This window comes from Haliotis rufescens, unplaced genomic scaffold (assembly GCF_023055435.1).
Source record: "Haliotis rufescens isolate VD_foot unplaced genomic scaffold, xgHalRufe1.0.p SCAF_11, whole genome shotgun sequence".
NCBI classification, from domain to species: Eukaryota; Metazoa; Mollusca; class Gastropoda; order Lepetellida; family Haliotidae; genus Haliotis; species Haliotis rufescens.
Window position 1 is genome coordinate 33,368,207 of NW_025963791.1, and position 18,081 is coordinate 33,386,287.

The 18,081-nt window shown below is 40.9% G+C and overlaps 3 protein-coding genes across 4 annotated transcripts in view; 2 read left to right on the forward strand and 1 right to left on the reverse strand.

Moving 5' to 3' along the window:
* LOC124151207 (nucleolar protein 11-like) overlaps positions 1-4,244 on the forward strand; it is a 28,660-nt gene extending 24,416 nt beyond the window's left edge. Inside the window, exons 14-16 of the mRNA XM_048392632.1 lie at positions 253-336; positions 1,908-2,015; positions 4,096-4,244. Of these exons, the coding sequence (XP_048248589.1) occupies positions 253-336; positions 1,908-2,015; positions 4,096-4,218 (315 nt within the window). The 3' untranslated portion in view covers positions 4,219-4,244. The remainder of the gene's footprint in view (positions 1-252; positions 337-1,907; positions 2,016-4,095) is intronic.
* Positions 4,245-5,114: 870 nt separating this feature from the next.
* Positions 5,115-8,787, reverse strand: LOC124151212 (thioredoxin, mitochondrial-like). Its single transcript, XM_046523569.2, has 4 exons — positions 8,713-8,787; positions 7,424-7,685; positions 6,366-6,489; positions 5,115-5,863 (listed from the first exon to the last, which is right to left on the reverse strand). The coding sequence occupies exons 1-4, from the start codon at positions 8,732-8,734 to the stop codon at positions 5,750-5,752; spliced, it is 522 nt and encodes a 173-aa protein (XP_046379525.1). The 5' UTR covers positions 8,735-8,787; the 3' UTR covers positions 5,115-5,749.
* Positions 8,759-17,354, forward strand: LOC124151211. 2 transcript variants are annotated; one of them, XM_046523568.2, is made up of 5 exons: positions 8,759-8,839; positions 10,838-11,047; positions 12,556-13,350; positions 14,554-14,670; positions 15,450-15,587. In XM_046523568.2, the coding sequence occupies exons 2-4, from the start codon at positions 10,873-10,875 to the stop codon at positions 14,637-14,639; spliced, it is 1,056 nt and encodes a 351-aa protein (XP_046379524.2). In that variant the 5' UTR covers positions 8,759-8,839; positions 10,838-10,872; the 3' UTR covers positions 14,640-14,670; positions 15,450-15,587. The 2 variants fall into 2 exon arrangements, with proteins under 2 accessions (XP_046379524.2, XP_046379523.2); XM_046523567.2 differs by lacking the exon at positions 14,554-14,670 and having other exon boundaries at positions 15,450-17,354.
* Positions 17,355-18,081: the final 727 nt, after the last annotated feature.

Here is an 18,081-nt window from a genome sequence, read left to right on the forward strand (position 1 = left end):
GAAGACCCGGGTTCGATTCCCCACATGAGTAGCCCTTTTCTGGTGTCCCCTGCTGTGATATTGCTAGAATATTGCTAAAAGCGGTGTAAAGCCGTACATACCATCATCATCTAGGTTAGTCAGCAGACTCAGCACCATACCTGTACTAGATCTACAATACTTTGGGATTTCCTCCCACATCAAGCTGACATGCTGTGATATAACTGAACTTCTGTCCAGTCATAAACTCAAGCCATTCACCCCTCCTTGCAGACAGTGCTGGAGTACCTGTACTACCTCCTGAAGGTGCTCCCCTTGGCAGGACAGCCCCGGACAGGCGTCCCAGCTCTCAGCAAGGTAAGATGAGTACTCTTCATCTGCTCCTTCATCAATGGCACTGGTGTAACGATACGGTGATACAGCACTGTATCCCGATACAAGGCCACAATACAATTCATGATTTACGATCCCTGTATAATGATACATATGATACATTACAAGTTGTATTTGGGGCGGTCAGGTAGCCTAGCTCATCATGCCGAAGAACTGGGTTCGATTCCCGACATGGGTACACTGTGTGAAGCCCATTTCTGGTGTACCCCGCCGTGATATTGCTGGAATATTGCTAAAAGTGGCATAAAACCACACTCACTCACTTACAAGTTGTATTGGTGTAAAAACATGGAATTATAACAGATTTAGAATACTTAACAAAATTGTTCACATGCAAAACTTGCTGCTGCCGACCTTGATAATTTTTACCAGTGCAATCAGTTCCTGCCACTGACCATTTCTACAAAAATACTTACAACAGTTTCTCCAGCCAGTAAAATTATGTATGTATAAAAACATTACCCAAATGCATGGTCTTGATTTAGATGGATGATTTTCAACAGCATGGTTGTTAAAAAGATAAGGATAATATGTTTGAAAATGCTTTCATGAAACTATGTTGACCTTAAATTTGCAAGAACTAACAAACTATGTGACATGTGAAAACAAGATGGTAACTGGACTGACCGACAAATTAATTGCTGCCATGAGTGGTCAGTTACATTACATTCCCGTGTGGCCCAGTCGTCTAAGGCGACACGATTCCCTGTGCAGAGTTGCGTCCCTTGGGCATGCCCGAAAGCTATGATTGTGGGTTCGAATCCCCGTTCGCCCTGATTATGTTTCTAGGTTTGTCAGCACCATACCAGTGCTCATGGGTTTCACCGGAGTGGTAAATGTCGGAGACCTGCAGCACTTGATGCTTTCCTCCCACATTTTGTCAGCACCATATCTGTGCTTGTATAGTCTGGAAGGTAATTTAAGGTACCGACGTTTAGTACAATATCTGAAAAACTATCGGACCTACTCCAGTCAAAGTTGGTATGAGATCATTAAACAGTGAAGCATAACTGGATATTACATTTAAAGACAATCGGTGCATGAATAAAAAATCTGTTCATTTAGCTATCACTACATTTCCTCAACAACCACATGTGGAACGAGCATTCATTGAAACAGCCATCTGCATAATGCTACCCCTGCTGGGATGCCAGTCTAAGGCATTTACTATAGTCTGAAAGGTAATTTAAGGTACCGACTCAAAAGGGTGCACGGGAATCACGCACATTGAGACGCCCAACGCTCCCCTGTATTCGTGCGTGCGTGCGTGATTCCCATGCAACCTTTCGAGTCGGTACCTTAAATTACCTTCCAGACTATAGTAAATGCCTTAGACTGGCATCCCTTTGGGCTTTCCTCCCACATTAAGCTGACATGCCTTGATGTCACTGGAATACTGTTGAAAGCAGCATAAAGCCAACTCACTCACTCATTAATGCATCTCCATTTACCATTATAAGAATAGAATGAACTCATGAAATTGTCCTTGTGATATCACAGCATCTTGATACTGGTAATTTCTGCTGCTGTTTCAGGTGATCGATTGGATATCATTGTTGATCGATGCTCACGTCACACAACTGATTGTCTCCCCTGATGCCAGAATGTTGCTAGGCAACCTACATGAAGTTGTTGGCGATCAGGTATTGAATACATATCCTTCCAAATGCAATAACAAAAGTGTCAGTGTAGTCATGGCGCTTGTTTTAGATCTTTAAACACTAGCTTGGTATGATACCATATTAATATTAAATTGGAAAGACATATTTAGTTTACCTATGACAAGACAACTTACCCTTAGTGAACTAAGCCTGACCACCTGATCCCATTAGTCGCCTTTTTACGGCAAGCATGGGCTTCGTCACAAAAAGTTATATCATACCTCCATGTTAGAATATTGAGATCTGATTGGTACATGAGATCTTGATTAAATACTGTGTAACCCGCCTTGGAGGGTAATAAATTTATCAGCGGGGGAATATATCTCTTATACCCCGTCATGAGCAATGCAGGCTGCAAAGGGATATCGGAGAGGCTGAATAAATCCCTCATAGCCCGCTTCAAAGCAAGAAGACGCACGCCTCCGGCTCGTGGTATGAAACCTAACGTGGGACACATAAAACTCCATGTACCCTTCATGATCCTGCTTGAACATATAGTAGCGGTTTGTGTTGACACACAGGAACTAGTTAGTAAAGAAAAATATATACCCCCTATATATATTCTCTACTGATATATAGGGAGCATATATTTTCATTTACTGACCAATAATGAGTTCCTGTGTTGACACTAGGATAAGTGCATTGACTTGTTTTCTCAGTAGATATTCAGAACTTCCACTGTATATAGACCTTGCTATTATTCACGGAGGTACTTATCAACATAATGGTAAAATATAACAGGATCACAGTGCACCTAGATGGCATTCCGACTCTGCAGTCTCGGGTAACAATTGGGCCCCCGCATTCTTGTCCGAAGGGGCAACATAATATCAACCTCTTTATTTTACTGGCCCAGATTTGATTATTTACGGGCAGTTGTGATATTTAGAAAGTGGTCAAATGTAACAAATGTTATATTTGGGATAACACTTTCTTAGTAAGGTACAGATTCTCGTACTTTTTGGGTTGAGTCCCGTCCAAGATTCGAACCCACACTGCCATGGGAGCCGTGCTAATTTACACTTGTCAGAGGGGTACACAAAGTACATGATCTGGACTACCAGTTGTCGGACTTTCATTTTTGTGGATTCCTCGGTGGCTGAGTGGGTAAGATCGCTGACTTTGTGTGCTGGCGATTAGGTGCTTCACTCTGGCAGTGTGGGTTCAAATCTTGGACGGGACTCAACCCAAAAAGTACGAGAATCTGTTGTTTACTAAGAAAGTGTTATCCCAATAAAACATTTGTTACAGTTGTGATACAGCTTAGACTGCAATGTGACAACAATCCTTAGTGGATTGTCCTTTTGGACATGTGATGTTTGCATGCTTTGTGTAAGTTTTCACAAGGTCTTATTGTTATCAGGAGTTGCAACATCAAGTGGGGACACCGGGTTAGAATTGGTCCCGATCAACCTATCCTGGTTATAGGAGGTGACGAAATGGATCAGGCGATCAGGCTTGTTGACTTGGTTGATGGCATACCATTGTACCCTGCAACTTGGATCATTCCTCACAATATCCATCGCTGGATCGTCTGTTCCAGATGCTCTTATTTACAGACTGCTATATCACTGAGCACAGCGACCCGTGTAGATCCGGGGTAGAATAGGTCTTCAGCATCCTGTGAAGATCTGGGGTAGAATAGGTCTTCAGCATCCCGTGAAGATCCGGGGTAGAATAGGTCTTCAGCATCCCATGAAGATCCGGGGTAGAATAGGTCTTCAGCATCCCATGAAGATCCAGGGTAGAATAGGTCTTCAACAACCCATGCTTGCCGTAAAAGGCAACTATGCTTGTCGTGAGAGGCGACTAACAGGATCGGGTGGTCAGGCTCACGGATTTGGTTGATGCATGTCATCGTATCCCAATTGCGCAGATCGATGCTCATGATGTCAATCAATGGATTTATCTGGTCCAGACTAGATGATTTACAGACCGCCGTCATATAGCTGGAATAGTGCTGAGTGCGGCGTTAAACAACAAACAAACAAACTGAGCGCACCATTAAACAAGAAACAAACAAAACAGTAGAGGTGACATGCACTGCTTGTGTGATTGACAGGTGGAGTTCTGCAACCAGCTGGCAACCCTGGAGGCAGTCCTGTCCCAGTTCAAGAAGAAATGTACACCTGTCTCTCAGCAGAAAGTTGGATCCTATTGCATTGAGGTCCTCCATGTCAGATAGCACAAATAAACAATGATGTATTTTTACAGTTGGTGTCATGTTATAACTTGGATTGGGCATTTTCATTGTCAACTATTGCAATACAAACTCCCACTTTATGAGAGAGTATCATTCCATTTACATTTAAGGGGTGTAGTTAAAGTGTTAGCTTTTCATGCTGAAAGCATGGGTTCAAATCCCTACATGGGTACAATGTTTGAAGCCCAGACATTTGGTGTCTTGTGATATGGCTGAAATATTGCTAAAAAGCTCACTCTCTCTTTTATCACAGACAAGACCGTGAAACCATGTGAACTGTGCACAATCAAATCGAATAAGGTCAAGTTATCTGTAGTACGAGACATTATGGGTAAGATTAGCTCCATGCTTACCATGAGGGTCTTAATGGAATGCTTGGCCATTTATGGTGACCTGGTTTCTTGTGAGAGCATTGATTGTTGCTCACATTATCCAGACCGCCTCCGTGGTCTAATGGTAGAGCGTCCGCCCGGAGAGCGGAAGGTCCGGGGTTCGATCCCCAGCCGCATCATACCAAAAGACGTTAAAAGATGGTTCTTGTTGTAACCCGCTCGGCATTAAGGGGCTAAAACAAGGACTGGTCGGCTCGGAGTCAGTATACTGTGTCTGAGTGGGGTATTCATGTTAAACTGCGGCATGGTATCTCAGTGTGCTAGCACTATAAATCGGCATCAGTCCGGACTAGTACAAGCAGCCACACACACACATACATGTGCATGCACGTCGCTATATAAGTGCAATAATCTTGGACGCGACGTTAAACCCCATATCACCTCACCTCACATTATCCATCATGGTATAGCCTGGGCCAGACTTGATAAATACAGGTGGCTGTCACATCGGTGGACAATTGCTAAATGTGGTATTGAACAACACAGTTAAGAGTGTCAGTTTATTATGTACAAGCAGTTTGGGCCATAGATATCATAAGCCATGGAAACACAACACATTCTTTGGTTTTCTGATAATCATGCCTTTCCCGTGAGTTTTAAGACTATTTATCTTAATGCCATTAACAAACACAAGACCTTTGTGTTCAGCATCCTCTTCCAGTAAAACATAAGGACAGTTCCAGAGAACAAGAAGCTGAATGCTGGTGAAGAAGGTTGTCCTTATTGCATCACAGATACTCAACACCAACCTATGCCTTGTCACATGAATCTGAAGTTCAGTAAAATCTGCATACAATTTATTATACTCCAAAACTTGAGATTCCCATGTGATCAACTGCTAATAGACTAGAATAAACATCTTGAAATTGATCGCTCACACCAACCAAATGAACTGTTTAGATACACATCCCTCAGCCTGTAGGGCAGTAATCTAAGTGATTATGCAACTTTACCTTAACCAACATGTCGACACACCAGTTCATCTTAAGATTTGTTTGACCATGTCACTAATAATTCTTCAAACATGGATATTCAATGTTTAAATTTGACAGTTATTTCTTGGATGTTTTTTATTGCAAATTTGATGTGAATATAAAATATTTAAAACATCAGATCAATCATCAGTTGATTAGTTTCTCAACAAAAGTGTCAATAATGTCATCCTCTTGTAATCCAATAAACTTCCCAAGTGGCTGACCATTTCTGATGCCCACAACTGTTGGCACGGAATTTACCTGCAGGAAATAAAAAGAACAATGGAATAAAAAATTTATCTACACACATATAAAACAACTCATGCTAAACATCTGAGATGATATAACAATTCTAAACTTTCCAATCAATGAGAGCGAGTGAGTGAGTACGGTTTTACGCCGCTTTTAGCAATATTCCAGCAATATCACGACAGGGGTGCCCAGATTTTGGCTTCACACATTGTGCCCATGTCGGGAATAGAACCTGGGTCTTCAGCGTGACGAGCGAACGTTTTAACCACTAGGCTACCTGACCGCCCCCCAATCAATTAGAAGCCTAAGTAGCACACATTTATCAAAGACAGCTGTAATATTTGCTGCTGCTGGTTTTATCTATAAGGCAAGTACAGTAACAGTACTTTCTTATTCCTAATTCTTACCTACATATCATAAAGGCTTATTTATTAGACATGACACAACCCTAATGCCTTTGACATACTGAATGAAGTGTATGTAGGGTCTGACCTGGCATATCTATACTTACCCCAAACCTCATAGCCAGATCAGCATTGTCATCTATATCAACCTTTGCTAGAACGACTTGGCCTGCTTTGCCAGCAATGATAGACTCTAACCTCGGCGCCAGCAGCTTGCAGGGCCCACACCACCTGGAATGTTAGCATGATAAGTGAGGATAACAGTCACAAATTATATACTGTAAATCTTGAAAATAATGCAAGCGTGAATTAAATGCAAGTGGTCTTTGCTCGCATTTAATTAATTAACTTTGCATTTATGTCTCCAAAATGATATACAACAATCAGACGGCCTCACTGCACTCTTTGGATAACGGAAATACCAACTTGAATATTAACACAAACACAGTTTATTGAGCAGTAGTTTTAATAAGTATATAAGAAAGTCATTCAAAGAATAGGAATTACACAATGGGCATCCAGTGAGTTCTACCTACTCGTGTCAAGCTTGTTGACACCTCTGCAGTATTAGAAATTGTCCTTGCCAAACTGCCCAATAGTTAAGGTATCATGAGGACTAGTAGAAATTTGCCCTTTTTAAGGGCTTTGCTATATGTTATCATTATAAGGACTAGTGGTCTAAAACTGTTAGTTTCTAATGCTGCCTCTGCATACCAATCAGTGAACTGTTATTGTCTTTGTACATTTTTAATGCCAGTCAACAGAGTAAACATATAAACAGTGTGTTGCTTTTAGAAGAACACTGTTTATTGTTTTTACGGAAGAGCTCTACTCAGTGCTAATAAGCGGTGCTGTTTGTGTTTGATTGGATTGCGGTAAGGATATGTATCATTCGACTGGGGGTTGGATAGGGGCAGTCGCATTGATATTGAGTCACATATTTGGCTAGGGGTTAGCCTGTCGTATTAATTTGGGACTCATTAATTTCCAGATTTCATTACAGTATCATTGAGTAAAGTAGCATAGTGACCCAAACAATTTTATGCCAAATATTGAGAACCTCAAATTTATTTGGACTGATGCAAGCTAATTCGTAATTGAACATGTGTAAACAAATATTTTAAAAACCATGGTATGGGTCAGTGTTATAGTAAATTTGTCTCACGTTGCATGGAAGTCAATGACCACTGGTGTTTTGCTGTCAAGGACTCTCTGCTGGAAGTCGTCCTCATCCTGTATGTTAATACACTCAAACTTGGCACTTGCCGCAAGTGACCTGACCGGGGGCGGTGTCATCTTCGTGACATGTGACTGGCATGACAGCATAGGCTGTGGGAGGCGGAGACAGTGGTGACATCTCACACTGCTTGTAACCATAGGAACCAGTCTGCGAAGTAGCTGTCGGCTTGCCATCATGGAATTGAAACCTGAATAGAGACATATATCAGTTTCAGAAAACATCAATTCATCTTAGCACAGATTCCATTCTAGCACATCTTGATGCATGTTTGATCTGCCTCCTATATCAGAAATAATCCAGATATAGATACCTAGTAATTTATAGTATACTACTTAATGATATAATGATACAGCTATTTCAGTTGTGGCCTACCCTATATGACAATGACCCATTTAGCATGTTTATCATGCTCATCATATATACAAGGGGAGTGAGTGAGTATGGTTTCACACCACTTTTAGCAATATTCCACCAATATCACGGCGGGGGACACCAGAAATGGGCTTCAGACAATGTACCCATGTTGGGAATCGAACCCGGTTCTTCGGCGTGACGAGCGAACGCTTTAACCACTAGGCTACCCGACCGCCCCCATATACACAAGGGCTTGTAACGCAACAAATAGCAGCTCCAAGTTACACGGTCCCATCAGTGACAGTCCAGGCTCGATTATTTACAGACTGCCATCATATAGCTGGAATATTGCTGAGTGCAACATTAAACAACAAACAAATAAACAAAATTAAAGGATAGTACTGACACGTTGATTATTTCTTTAACAGAATTCACCCAGAAGTACCATTTTCATGTGTATCCTATTTAAATCTGTTATGTAACTTGCTGTCATGTAATATGCAGCAAAAATAAATGTGCCAGTACCATGACTAAGCAGAAAGATCTTGTCGGACACAATCTGAGTCATATCAATTAACTCTGACATCGGGCTCTTGGTGAATACACGTAGTCTGACAAGAGTATATATAACACTGTAATAATGCAAGGCCGATGCCCTCGGTCGATCTTAGCCTTAGAACTGTTGAGACCAAATGATGGGTCGTTTAATTGTTGATGATGCAATGCTGTTTGTTTATGAGTTCCATATCTCTATTAAACTTCTGATATGCATTTATAATCCTTGTTTTCGACATGGTACAACATAATAATAATTATCTTGGCACGTTGCATAAAACACACAAACATTGAACTACCCTCACCTTGCATGCACACACTAGACATACAACTGTGAACTACGTCACAGGAATTGCGCTGGTGTACTACGTCATCAATACTGTCCTAGATCCTCGATAGCGTGCATGGATACTGACCGGCCCACTTCTTACGGTAGGTGACAACCATTTGAAACTTTGAAAAGTTCATGTCACTTTCTCTTTCACTCTTTCGAGCGTACTATGAAAAGATTTGTTTGTGTGTGTTATAACAGCACTCAATGATACACATAATAAAGTTTAAGCTAATGTAGACAAGTTGAATCGCTTCGTCTAGCCTCGTATTGTTGTGTCTAGTTTAACACAACGGGATATATAAACAACCCTGCTCGTCTCACAACACATGCTCTGCATTGCGAACAGAATTGGCTTTAGATATAATTGACTCTCAGCTTATCCTTACGACTCGATGAAATTGTAAACCATTTTTTTCTGTGCAATCATAAATAAACTCTAAATCAATCGCGTAACCGGATCTGTTGGTCGTGGGTTCGAATCCAAGATTCTCTCTAGTTATGATTTTTGGTTTATCAGCACCATTCTCATGCCGATGGATATAAGTGGTAAAGGTCTACGGCCTGCGTCACTTAAATTTTGGCTTTTTCACAAAATGATGGTGTTAGTCATTATACCCTGGACATAGCTAAATTGAAAAAAATATACACAATTTAAACGTCTCACATCCGTAGCCTATGTAAATATGCGAGAAATAAAATACCAAATGAGGAGATTATTGCAATTCTTTGAACATGGTTGGATTATCAAGGCAGGCTGCCGCACTCAGCAATATTCCAGCTATATGACGGCGGTATGTAAATAATCGAGTCTGGACCAGACAATCCAGTGATTGACATCATGAGCATCGATCCACGCAATCGGGATACGATGACATGCATCAACCAAGTCAGCGAGTCTGACCACCCGATCCTGACTGACTGATATAGGAGATTTAACGTGCGCTTTCCGACTGTAGCGTATTTCGCCCACGGGCCTTGCCGGGCCAATTAGTGTATTGCGAAAAGGGTGAAAGTGGTGTGTGCAACCCAAGAGGGGGCTTTTAGGGGTTGCTTATATTGAATTTTTAAATTTGGAATAAATGCCGAAGTGGGTGGAGGAGGAAACTAAGGGAGCCGGGTGAGGTGGGTGTTTGTATGTTTATTGGATTTTGGATTGGTAGATTAATGAGTTTTTAGATGCGCTTAATTAGATCGATCCGATCCCGATCCTGTTAGTCGCCTCTTATATACGACAAGCATTGCCGCCTTTTACGGCAAGCAGGGGTTTCTGAAGACCTATTCTACCCCGGATTTTCACGGGTCATCAAGGTACGTATAAGCCGGAGGATACAAATGCCATGTTTCTTTTATTTCAATTAAGTATATTACGTGTTACGTTACCCGAATGTGCAAATTGTAGCCATGTATATTTACAATTAAAACAATGTTTATTCTGCATAGTCATTATGATTTTATCAGTTTGAAAATCTCATATCAATGATAAATTCGAAATTGCAGCAACATACTATTTCTGGTTATTCCAGTTAAAGCAATATTATTTATAATAATATAATTAAGTACATTAGCGGCGACAATTTCATCTAATGAATCGTTAAATATAAACTATCACTCATAGCTGCTCAAAATGAAATAAACACAAGAAACGTCCAGACGTTTGATATACGCTGTATACAAATAATAAAACTGAACGTCGTTCGATTTTCGGCATGTTGCTATTCCAGCAATCAATAGATCATCAATCAGAGCTAATCATTAACCGCTCAGCCCGCAATGCAGAGTAAAGATTCCTTTGTCGTCGGAACAGTCGTTTCCCCACGCTATTTGCCCGGTTATGATTTACCAATGGTTGTATGAGGTATATGGTCGCTTTACTATACTGACAAGGTCCTACATTCTTAGAAAACGTATGTCTGTTTAAGTCCTGATATCGAGATACTAAATGAATTGTTGTGAGAATTTACATAGAAAATCAACATCATGTCCTGTCTTAAATATTTTTCACAGATATTTAGTCACGACACTCCAATTTGGCATGTATGATTACATGTGTACACAATGGTGTCGATATTGAAGCATTAAATTTTGTTTCTTTCCAGGGACACAAACGCTGTTGGCGTGTTAAATCGACAAGATGGCCGCAGTGGCCGCACAACAGTCCTCCGATGTCCACGCTGCGTATAAGCCCCGCCGGACACAGGCCATGCCCAAGAACTCGCTGTTTGGAACGTCCCTTGAGATGAGGGATGGGGAGGAGCAGCATCAACAGGTGGCTGAAGCCGTCACTCCATACGTCAGCGTCCGTCAAGGTAGGGCTGTCTGATTCTTCATAATACCCATAGTGTACACACAATCACATTAACAATCAGATCTTGGTTCTTGCTACCGCTAGACAAAGATCTGAGGACATCACATAAAGGATCATGTCAGAACGACCTTTCATCCGACCAATCGGAGCGTCGCTTACCAGATCGGGAAAGTGACAGTCGGAATGTGCTTTCTTGTCATGCAACCTCGAAAAAATGTACACGGGTTTTTCCGAACAACGGTTACGGGCTTGTCTATCTCTCGCTTCAATGGGACATAGATCCGAAACGGAAGAGACTTTCAATAGCCCGTTGGAAGTGCTGCAATACGATATCAACCAACTATTAGACATTCCAGAATTTATTTTGTTCAGTTTTGAAATTTTGAAACAATATTTTTCAAAGCGTTGTCCGGAATGGAAGTCGCCAGTTTGAAAACAAGCGCCGTAAAGCTCGAGAAAGCTGCTTTCTGACTGGCTAATGCCGACTTCTTGTTAGTCATTTCATTGGTCGGCTAAAGTTCGCGAAATGTCGTTCTGAAGTGACCCGAAATGGGATGTCCTCAGATCCTTATTCAGCTGTTGTGAGAACTGAGATCGATTTTAATTAGATGGAGTGTACGCAGAAACTGTTTGGTTGTACACATATGTCCATGTATATTATGTTATAATGCGAAGGATGACGACGCTGCTAAGATAATAATGTCATCTTCAATATGAACCAACTTAGTGTCGAAAAACTAAATAATGGCCATAAACCAATACTATTTGTAATCAACACTTATCATATATGCTATATTCCGTAAAACGATACGACCAGATTACCTCCGTGGTGTAATAGAAAGCGCACCTGCCCGGAGAAGGAAGGTCCGGGGTTCGATCCCCTGGCCGCGTCATACCAAAAGACGTCAAGATATGGTGCTTGTTATACTGCCTGCCGCTCGACAGTAAGGTGCTAAAACAAGGACTGGTCGGCTCGGAGTCAGTACACTGGGTCTGAGTGGGGTATCCATGTTAGACTGAGGCATAGTATCTAAGTGGCCTATAAAACCGTTCTTAAGTCCGGACAAGTACAATCAACCACAAACACGTGCACGCATGCGCTTTTTAAGTGAAATTATCTCGAACGCGACTTTAAACCCATTTCACCTCATCTGCAGCCATATGCTTCCATTCACCTTCGTTCTACTTCCACAATACGATGCTTTTAAAGCCTTAAATATCACAACGAAGCAGTAATATAACAAGACATGTATGACTAGTGCTGACTCATGACCTTGAAGCACCAGCAAGGTCAGTGTGTTATCTGATTGTATTGCATGCTGTCGTGTGAATAACTGAGCCGTATATCGACGATCACCACTTACCTATAATGCTTTCACAAGACTATCTTTCAATCTCGTAAACGTCCTTTATAATCTACCCAAGCTTAACACGTGTTCGTATCTTCGCCTGTACCGAGGGGTACATTTCTGGGTATCACCTCCAGGTTGTTTTATGTTTCCCATCCAGATAACGATATCCTTCGCCACAAGCGTGCTGACTTTGAACACCAGAAAGGTGTCGTCCGGAAGAGTCAGAGTGACCTGAAGTCTGCTGAAGACAAGGCCCTGACGTTTAGCCCTGACCCCCGAACTACAGGCACAGGTTCCATGACGTCAGGTTCCAAAAATGGTCAAATGGACAAGGCGCACCAGTGGTTCACGCAGAAGGATATAGAGCACGCCAAAGACATGAATGTGGGAGGTCTCACTGCTACCGGAAGTTACAATCGGGACAAATATGGCCGAAAACCTAAAGTGCATTCTTATAGCCAAATGGGGGACATTCTGTATCCAGGGATGGAATTCACTCCCCGGCAAGGCAATGACGTAAATCAGAACGGCAATTTTAGCAAAAAGAAATCTCAGCCAAGTACCAACATCACGAACGACCTTGAAGAGCAGACGACTGCAGGTCAATCAGCTCCCCGCAGTGTCATAGCGATTCCTGCCAATATCCGGCACAAGTACGGCAGTAGTGTATGCGATGCCCTCTTCTCAGACGAAGTCACTGTGGCGGACAGCATAGCTCGACAGGAGAAGCTGGAGGCTCCTGTTCAAAATCGGCGTCCTGTGCAAGCGGGAGTGTTCAAGAAGAATGACAACCCCGAGTATGATCTTCTCAGCAATGCCACCCGACAGAACGTCTTCCCTGGTTACACTTCCGGGCATAAAATAAGTACCACGAAAACTGTGTACAATGATAAAATTTTCTCTGAGCGATACCAAGATCCAGAGGAATACCGATACCAAAGGGACGAACTCAGTGAGTATACTTCCGACGTTCCAAGGTATCGGAATTATTCGGGGGATTGAAACCAATAATACACTAAAACACTATGCAAACATCAATGCAATGTCGTTTACAAACGAATTTATTAAAAAAAGAAAATTATTGTATTCTCTGATGTTCTATGGTATATTGTATCCAGATGTGACTTAGAACTGTCCAGGCAAAAGTACAGAGTTAGGTTGCTGTGGGTCACGTGGCCCTATTTTAGCATAGAAAAAATATAAACATATATAGATAACTGCCTGTATATTTAACGTTAAACACTTGTCATGAATTAGTATCTAACTGAAAATTGAAAATTGTGTTAAAGTTTGTTCTGATCTTCATTTACCAGTGACCAGTGAAGACCAGTCTACAGGAAACCATGCTTGTCGTAAGAGGCGACTAACGGGATCGGGTGGTCAGGCTCACTGACTTGGTTGATGCATGTCACTGTATCCCAATTGCTTGGATCGATGCTCATGATGCCAATCACTGGATTGTCTGGTGCAGACTCAATTATTTACAGGCTGCCGTTATATACGTAGCTTGAATATTGCTGAGTGCGGCGTTAAACAAACAAACATCCTCCATTTGGCACATACACATATAGGGCTGTAAAGTCGGAACTTCGGTATCACATGAGACTAGGCGACCTTGCCATATTGAAACTTCTTATGGATGTAATTATACAATTTTGAAAATGATGATAGTTCTTATGTTCAGGCTCTTTAGCTTTCTGCATAAAGTTTCTTACTTTAGCTACACTGACTACTTTCCATCGAATTCCAGATTTCACAACCACCTCTTTTTCTAATCCATCACTAACTGTATCATGTATCAGAAAATCAGTGTCATCATCGCAAGACTTCAACCCCAACCACTTTTTCACCAAATATGAATCAATTCGCAATGACTTATTTTGAAGTCATTGTATTAAATGCAAGAAAAATTGGTATTTGATAAGAAATTGAGAGAGTCACGTATTTTAGAAAAGAGGTTCGATCGGAATTCTTGCCTTGGTGCATCGTTTGCAAATCATTTAATGCTGCTAAACTGTCTATCCGCAACGCTTCCATCGTATGAGGTTCCTGATAAATCTTAAACGATCTGACGTTGTGTTCCGCCTTTTGCTATGCACGTTTTCCCCTCGCTTATTGGTGTGCTCGTGCTGCACGTGTTTTTGGTCTGTTCTAGGCAAGTGGGCTGAACACAACGTGCTGAGGGAGAGAATGAAGAAAGCCTGGGATCGCAAAGCTTTGGAAGGGGGGAAGAAGGAATAATCTGTATATGATTGATCACGGTCTATTAGTGGTAAACAAACTTGTCACTTTGTTTCATCTTCAATTCAGTGAAAGAATAACTTCGTTAACGTTTACTTCTTAAGGTTTAGTTTACCATATCTGTTTTAGATATACTTCATTATTAATGACTTGTATTTACGCTGTTTTTCAATCAGAGGAAGAACATTTTTTTTATTAAAATATGCGCTTTTGCTTGAACACGATTGCTTTTTCTTCTCACACATAACTGCACAACTAATGGCACGAGGTAGGGAATATTGATACTGTGACATTATATAGACATGATAGTAACCGTGAAGATCCATGTCAGAATAGGTCTTCAGCAACCCATGCTTGTCGTAAGAGGCGATCAACGGGATCGGGCGGTCATACTCGCTGATGTCCATGATGTCAATCACTGGACTGTCTGGTCCAGACTCGATTATTTACAGACCGACGTCATATAGCTGGAATATTGTGAGTGCGACATTAAACAACAAACAAACAAATATGATTGTCTATGATCTTTTATTCATGTTTGCCTAGCAACGAGCCCGTGATAATTTAAATCCTTTTCAGCTCGTCATACATTTCAAACTGACCCAAATCGAATCAACGAAGCCCTTACAATCCCGCATACAGAAGCAAAATCTATTAATCGATTTTTCTCATGTAAACATGATATTGTAATCCTACACGTGCATTATTTTGCAGTTATATTTATCATAAAATATATGTGACTAAAATATATTGGTATTTTTTTACAATAATGTTATGTACATACCAACATCTGAACGTCTATGTTTTCAGGTACTTGGGCAGAACACAATGTCTTGCGACAGCGCATGGGAAAACAGTGGGATGAGTATTTAACCAGTTTACCCAAGGCAGCTGTAAACTGGGATCGGAGTGCCACGCGACCCGTTCCTGTTAAACCTGCAGCACAAAAACTAAAACCTAAACCAAAGCCTAAAAATAAAACGAAACCGGAATCAGCTGTTGAGAAGCCTGCCACGCCCTTAGAAATAATAGAGTTTAAGACCCCTCCTATAACCCCACCCCCGGCACCGGCACCTGCACCCATGCCAGAAAAGTTTCAAAAGGACGACGACTTTTGGAATTTTTTTGATCAGCCGGTGCCTACGTGATGGTTTGTTTTAGTTTTATAACTACCAGGGGTAATTGTAATTATATTTCCAGTTACTGTTTCACATTTTATAACTATCAAGGGTAATTTTAATTAAATTTCCTTTTACTATTTCACTGTGGCTTGTCTTCTCCGGGTATATTGTTTATTGATATTAAATTGTATAAGATTGTTTCATGTACTTGTTGGAAATTTATTATTTTTAATGTTACATAGCATCGAGAGAGCTCAGCCTCAAATTACCAGCAATTACCAAAAGAGCATTACGTTTTCTTTCGTTATATTTTCCACTTTCCAGGATAGATATAATGGCCAATGTTAGTAGATTTTACTTTGTATTACTTTTGTTACCACGTTTTTACTGTACAAAAATATGTATATCTACGCCAAAACAATGTACAGTAAACTACGGTTATAACGAACTCAAAGGGACTACTAATTTTAGTTCGTTATAACCGTATTTCGTTATAAGCATATATACAGTATAACTACAGCATATAGTCGGGACTAAAAAGTTAGTTCGTTATATCCGTTAGTTCGTTATAAGCGTGTTCGTTATAACCGTAGTTTACTGTATTTATGCACCATGCAGTATTAAGTGTATCGTGTAAGTGTACAGGGCATGTATCAGTGTTAGTATGGTTTCTTTTTGTAGATCTCAGTTGTACGTTTATATGGAGTATTATATTATATGTACCATGCATTTTTCTGTATCAATTTATACGTTTTACTCTTGCTTCACTCTTTGTGTCTGGTGTTCTCCTGCTTCATCGTCATCACCACCGCAACACGCAGTTGTCTACCTTTTATTAACTTGCAGATATGAAAGGTTATATTTATGTTCTTGTTTATATGAGGCAAGAGTAATTGTGATTCCGAGCATTTTCATGAGGAAGAGTATAGATCGTAGGTTCTCGTTGAGTTTCGTTTTCAAACATGTCCCTATGCGTTTTGAGTACCGTCATATTTAATCTTTGAACATGTCCCCATTGTCTTTGAACGTTTCCCGTCAGTCTATTAATTCGTCCCCATTAGTCTTTAATATTATCCTCATACCTGTTGGCCCTTAATATCGCCCTTTTTTGTCTTAAATCTCGGAACTCTTGGTCTCTAATATCGCCCTCTTCTGACTTAGATCTAGTAGCTGTTGGCCTTTAAATATCGCTCTCTTTTCTCTTTATCTCGTACCTGTTGGTCTTTAATATCGTTACGGCGAGATCCCGCCATTGACACTTACACAGATCTGCATGTAATGCTTGCTGCGTAACCTGAGATGCTCTGGTTATATTAAGAAGTATTTATTTTCATCACATGAATAATACCGTGTGATGTGAGAACACGTTTAGCCCTCATGACACATATAGTTCTGACGTTTTACATACAAAATGTTGTGGAAGATGACCATAGACGAATCAAAGAGTGTCTACTAATTATTGTGTATTCAACATATCTTCATCGTATTACCAAGCAATCCGTGTCTTCGATGCTGATACAAGGAAAATTCCATGTAACAAAAAAGCCTTATCATTACCAGTTTGTAAGAAAATAAATACAAAATCATATTGAGAGTTATTGTTTTGTGATTTTTCCTAATTTAGTTCATAATCATAGTAAGTGAGTGAGTTTGGTTTTAGTCTGCTTTGAAGACTATTTCAGCTATAGTTTAACCCGGGAGGAGCGCCCGAAGTGACCTCCACCACTTTGGTGTAAGCAATGACAGACCAAAGATCATACATTGACTAAATTTTGAGTTCGAAGTAGCGGTCAGCTGATCTTGGCATGTCCAAAGGCCGCACCTCACATCGAGTTGTGGCAGCCTATAGCTCTGTGCAGGGGCGGTCAGGTAGCCTAGTGGTTAAAGCGTTCGCTCGTCACGCCGAAGACCTGGGTTCGAAGCCTGACATGGGTACAATGTGTGAAGCCCATTTCTGGTGTCCCCCGCCGTGATATTGCTGGAATATTGCTAAAAGCGGCGTAAATCCAAACTCACTCACTCACGATACCTCTGCGCAACCCGTCCTGCTCTGTCGGATATGATCGGTATTATAACACCATCGAGGTACCTGCTTTGATGAAAAGTCGTTTCATATATGTCTTACACAATGACCGCCATGAATACCCACAGCCTCAATATGGTAGTTATAGGTGCAATTTTTGTATTTCAAGTATACAGTCAGTGGAGTTTAGAACTATGCAGAACGTTGAAGCGATGCAGGTTTTCGAGAACATATAAATCGACAGGAAATGTTTGTTTCTTGATAATATTAAGCGAGGTGAGTTGAAATGGAGTTAAAC

Coding starts and splice junctions, on each gene's coding strand:
- LOC124151212 (XM_046523569.2), bottom strand. CDS start 8,734: ATGTCTAGTGTGTGCATGCAAG. Junction 7,686..8,712: donor GTCTAGTGTGTGCATGCAAG/GTGAGGGTAGTT, acceptor GTCTCTATTCAG/GTTTCAATTCCATGATGGCA. Junction 6,490..7,423: donor GTCATTGACTTCCATGCAAC/GTGAGACAAATT, acceptor CTAACATTCCAG/GTGGTGTGGGCCCTGCAAGC.
- LOC124151211 (XM_046523567.2), top strand. CDS start 10,873: ATGGCCGCAGTGGCCGCACAACAGTCCTCCGATGTCCACGCTGCGTAT. Junction 11,048..12,555: donor ATACGTCAGCGTCCGTCAAG/GTAGGGCTGTCT, acceptor TTTCCCATCCAG/ATAACGATATCCTTCGCCAC. Junction 13,351..15,449: donor ATACCAAAGGGACGAACTCA/GTGAGTATACTT, acceptor CTATGTTTTCAG/GTACTTGGGCAGAACACAAT.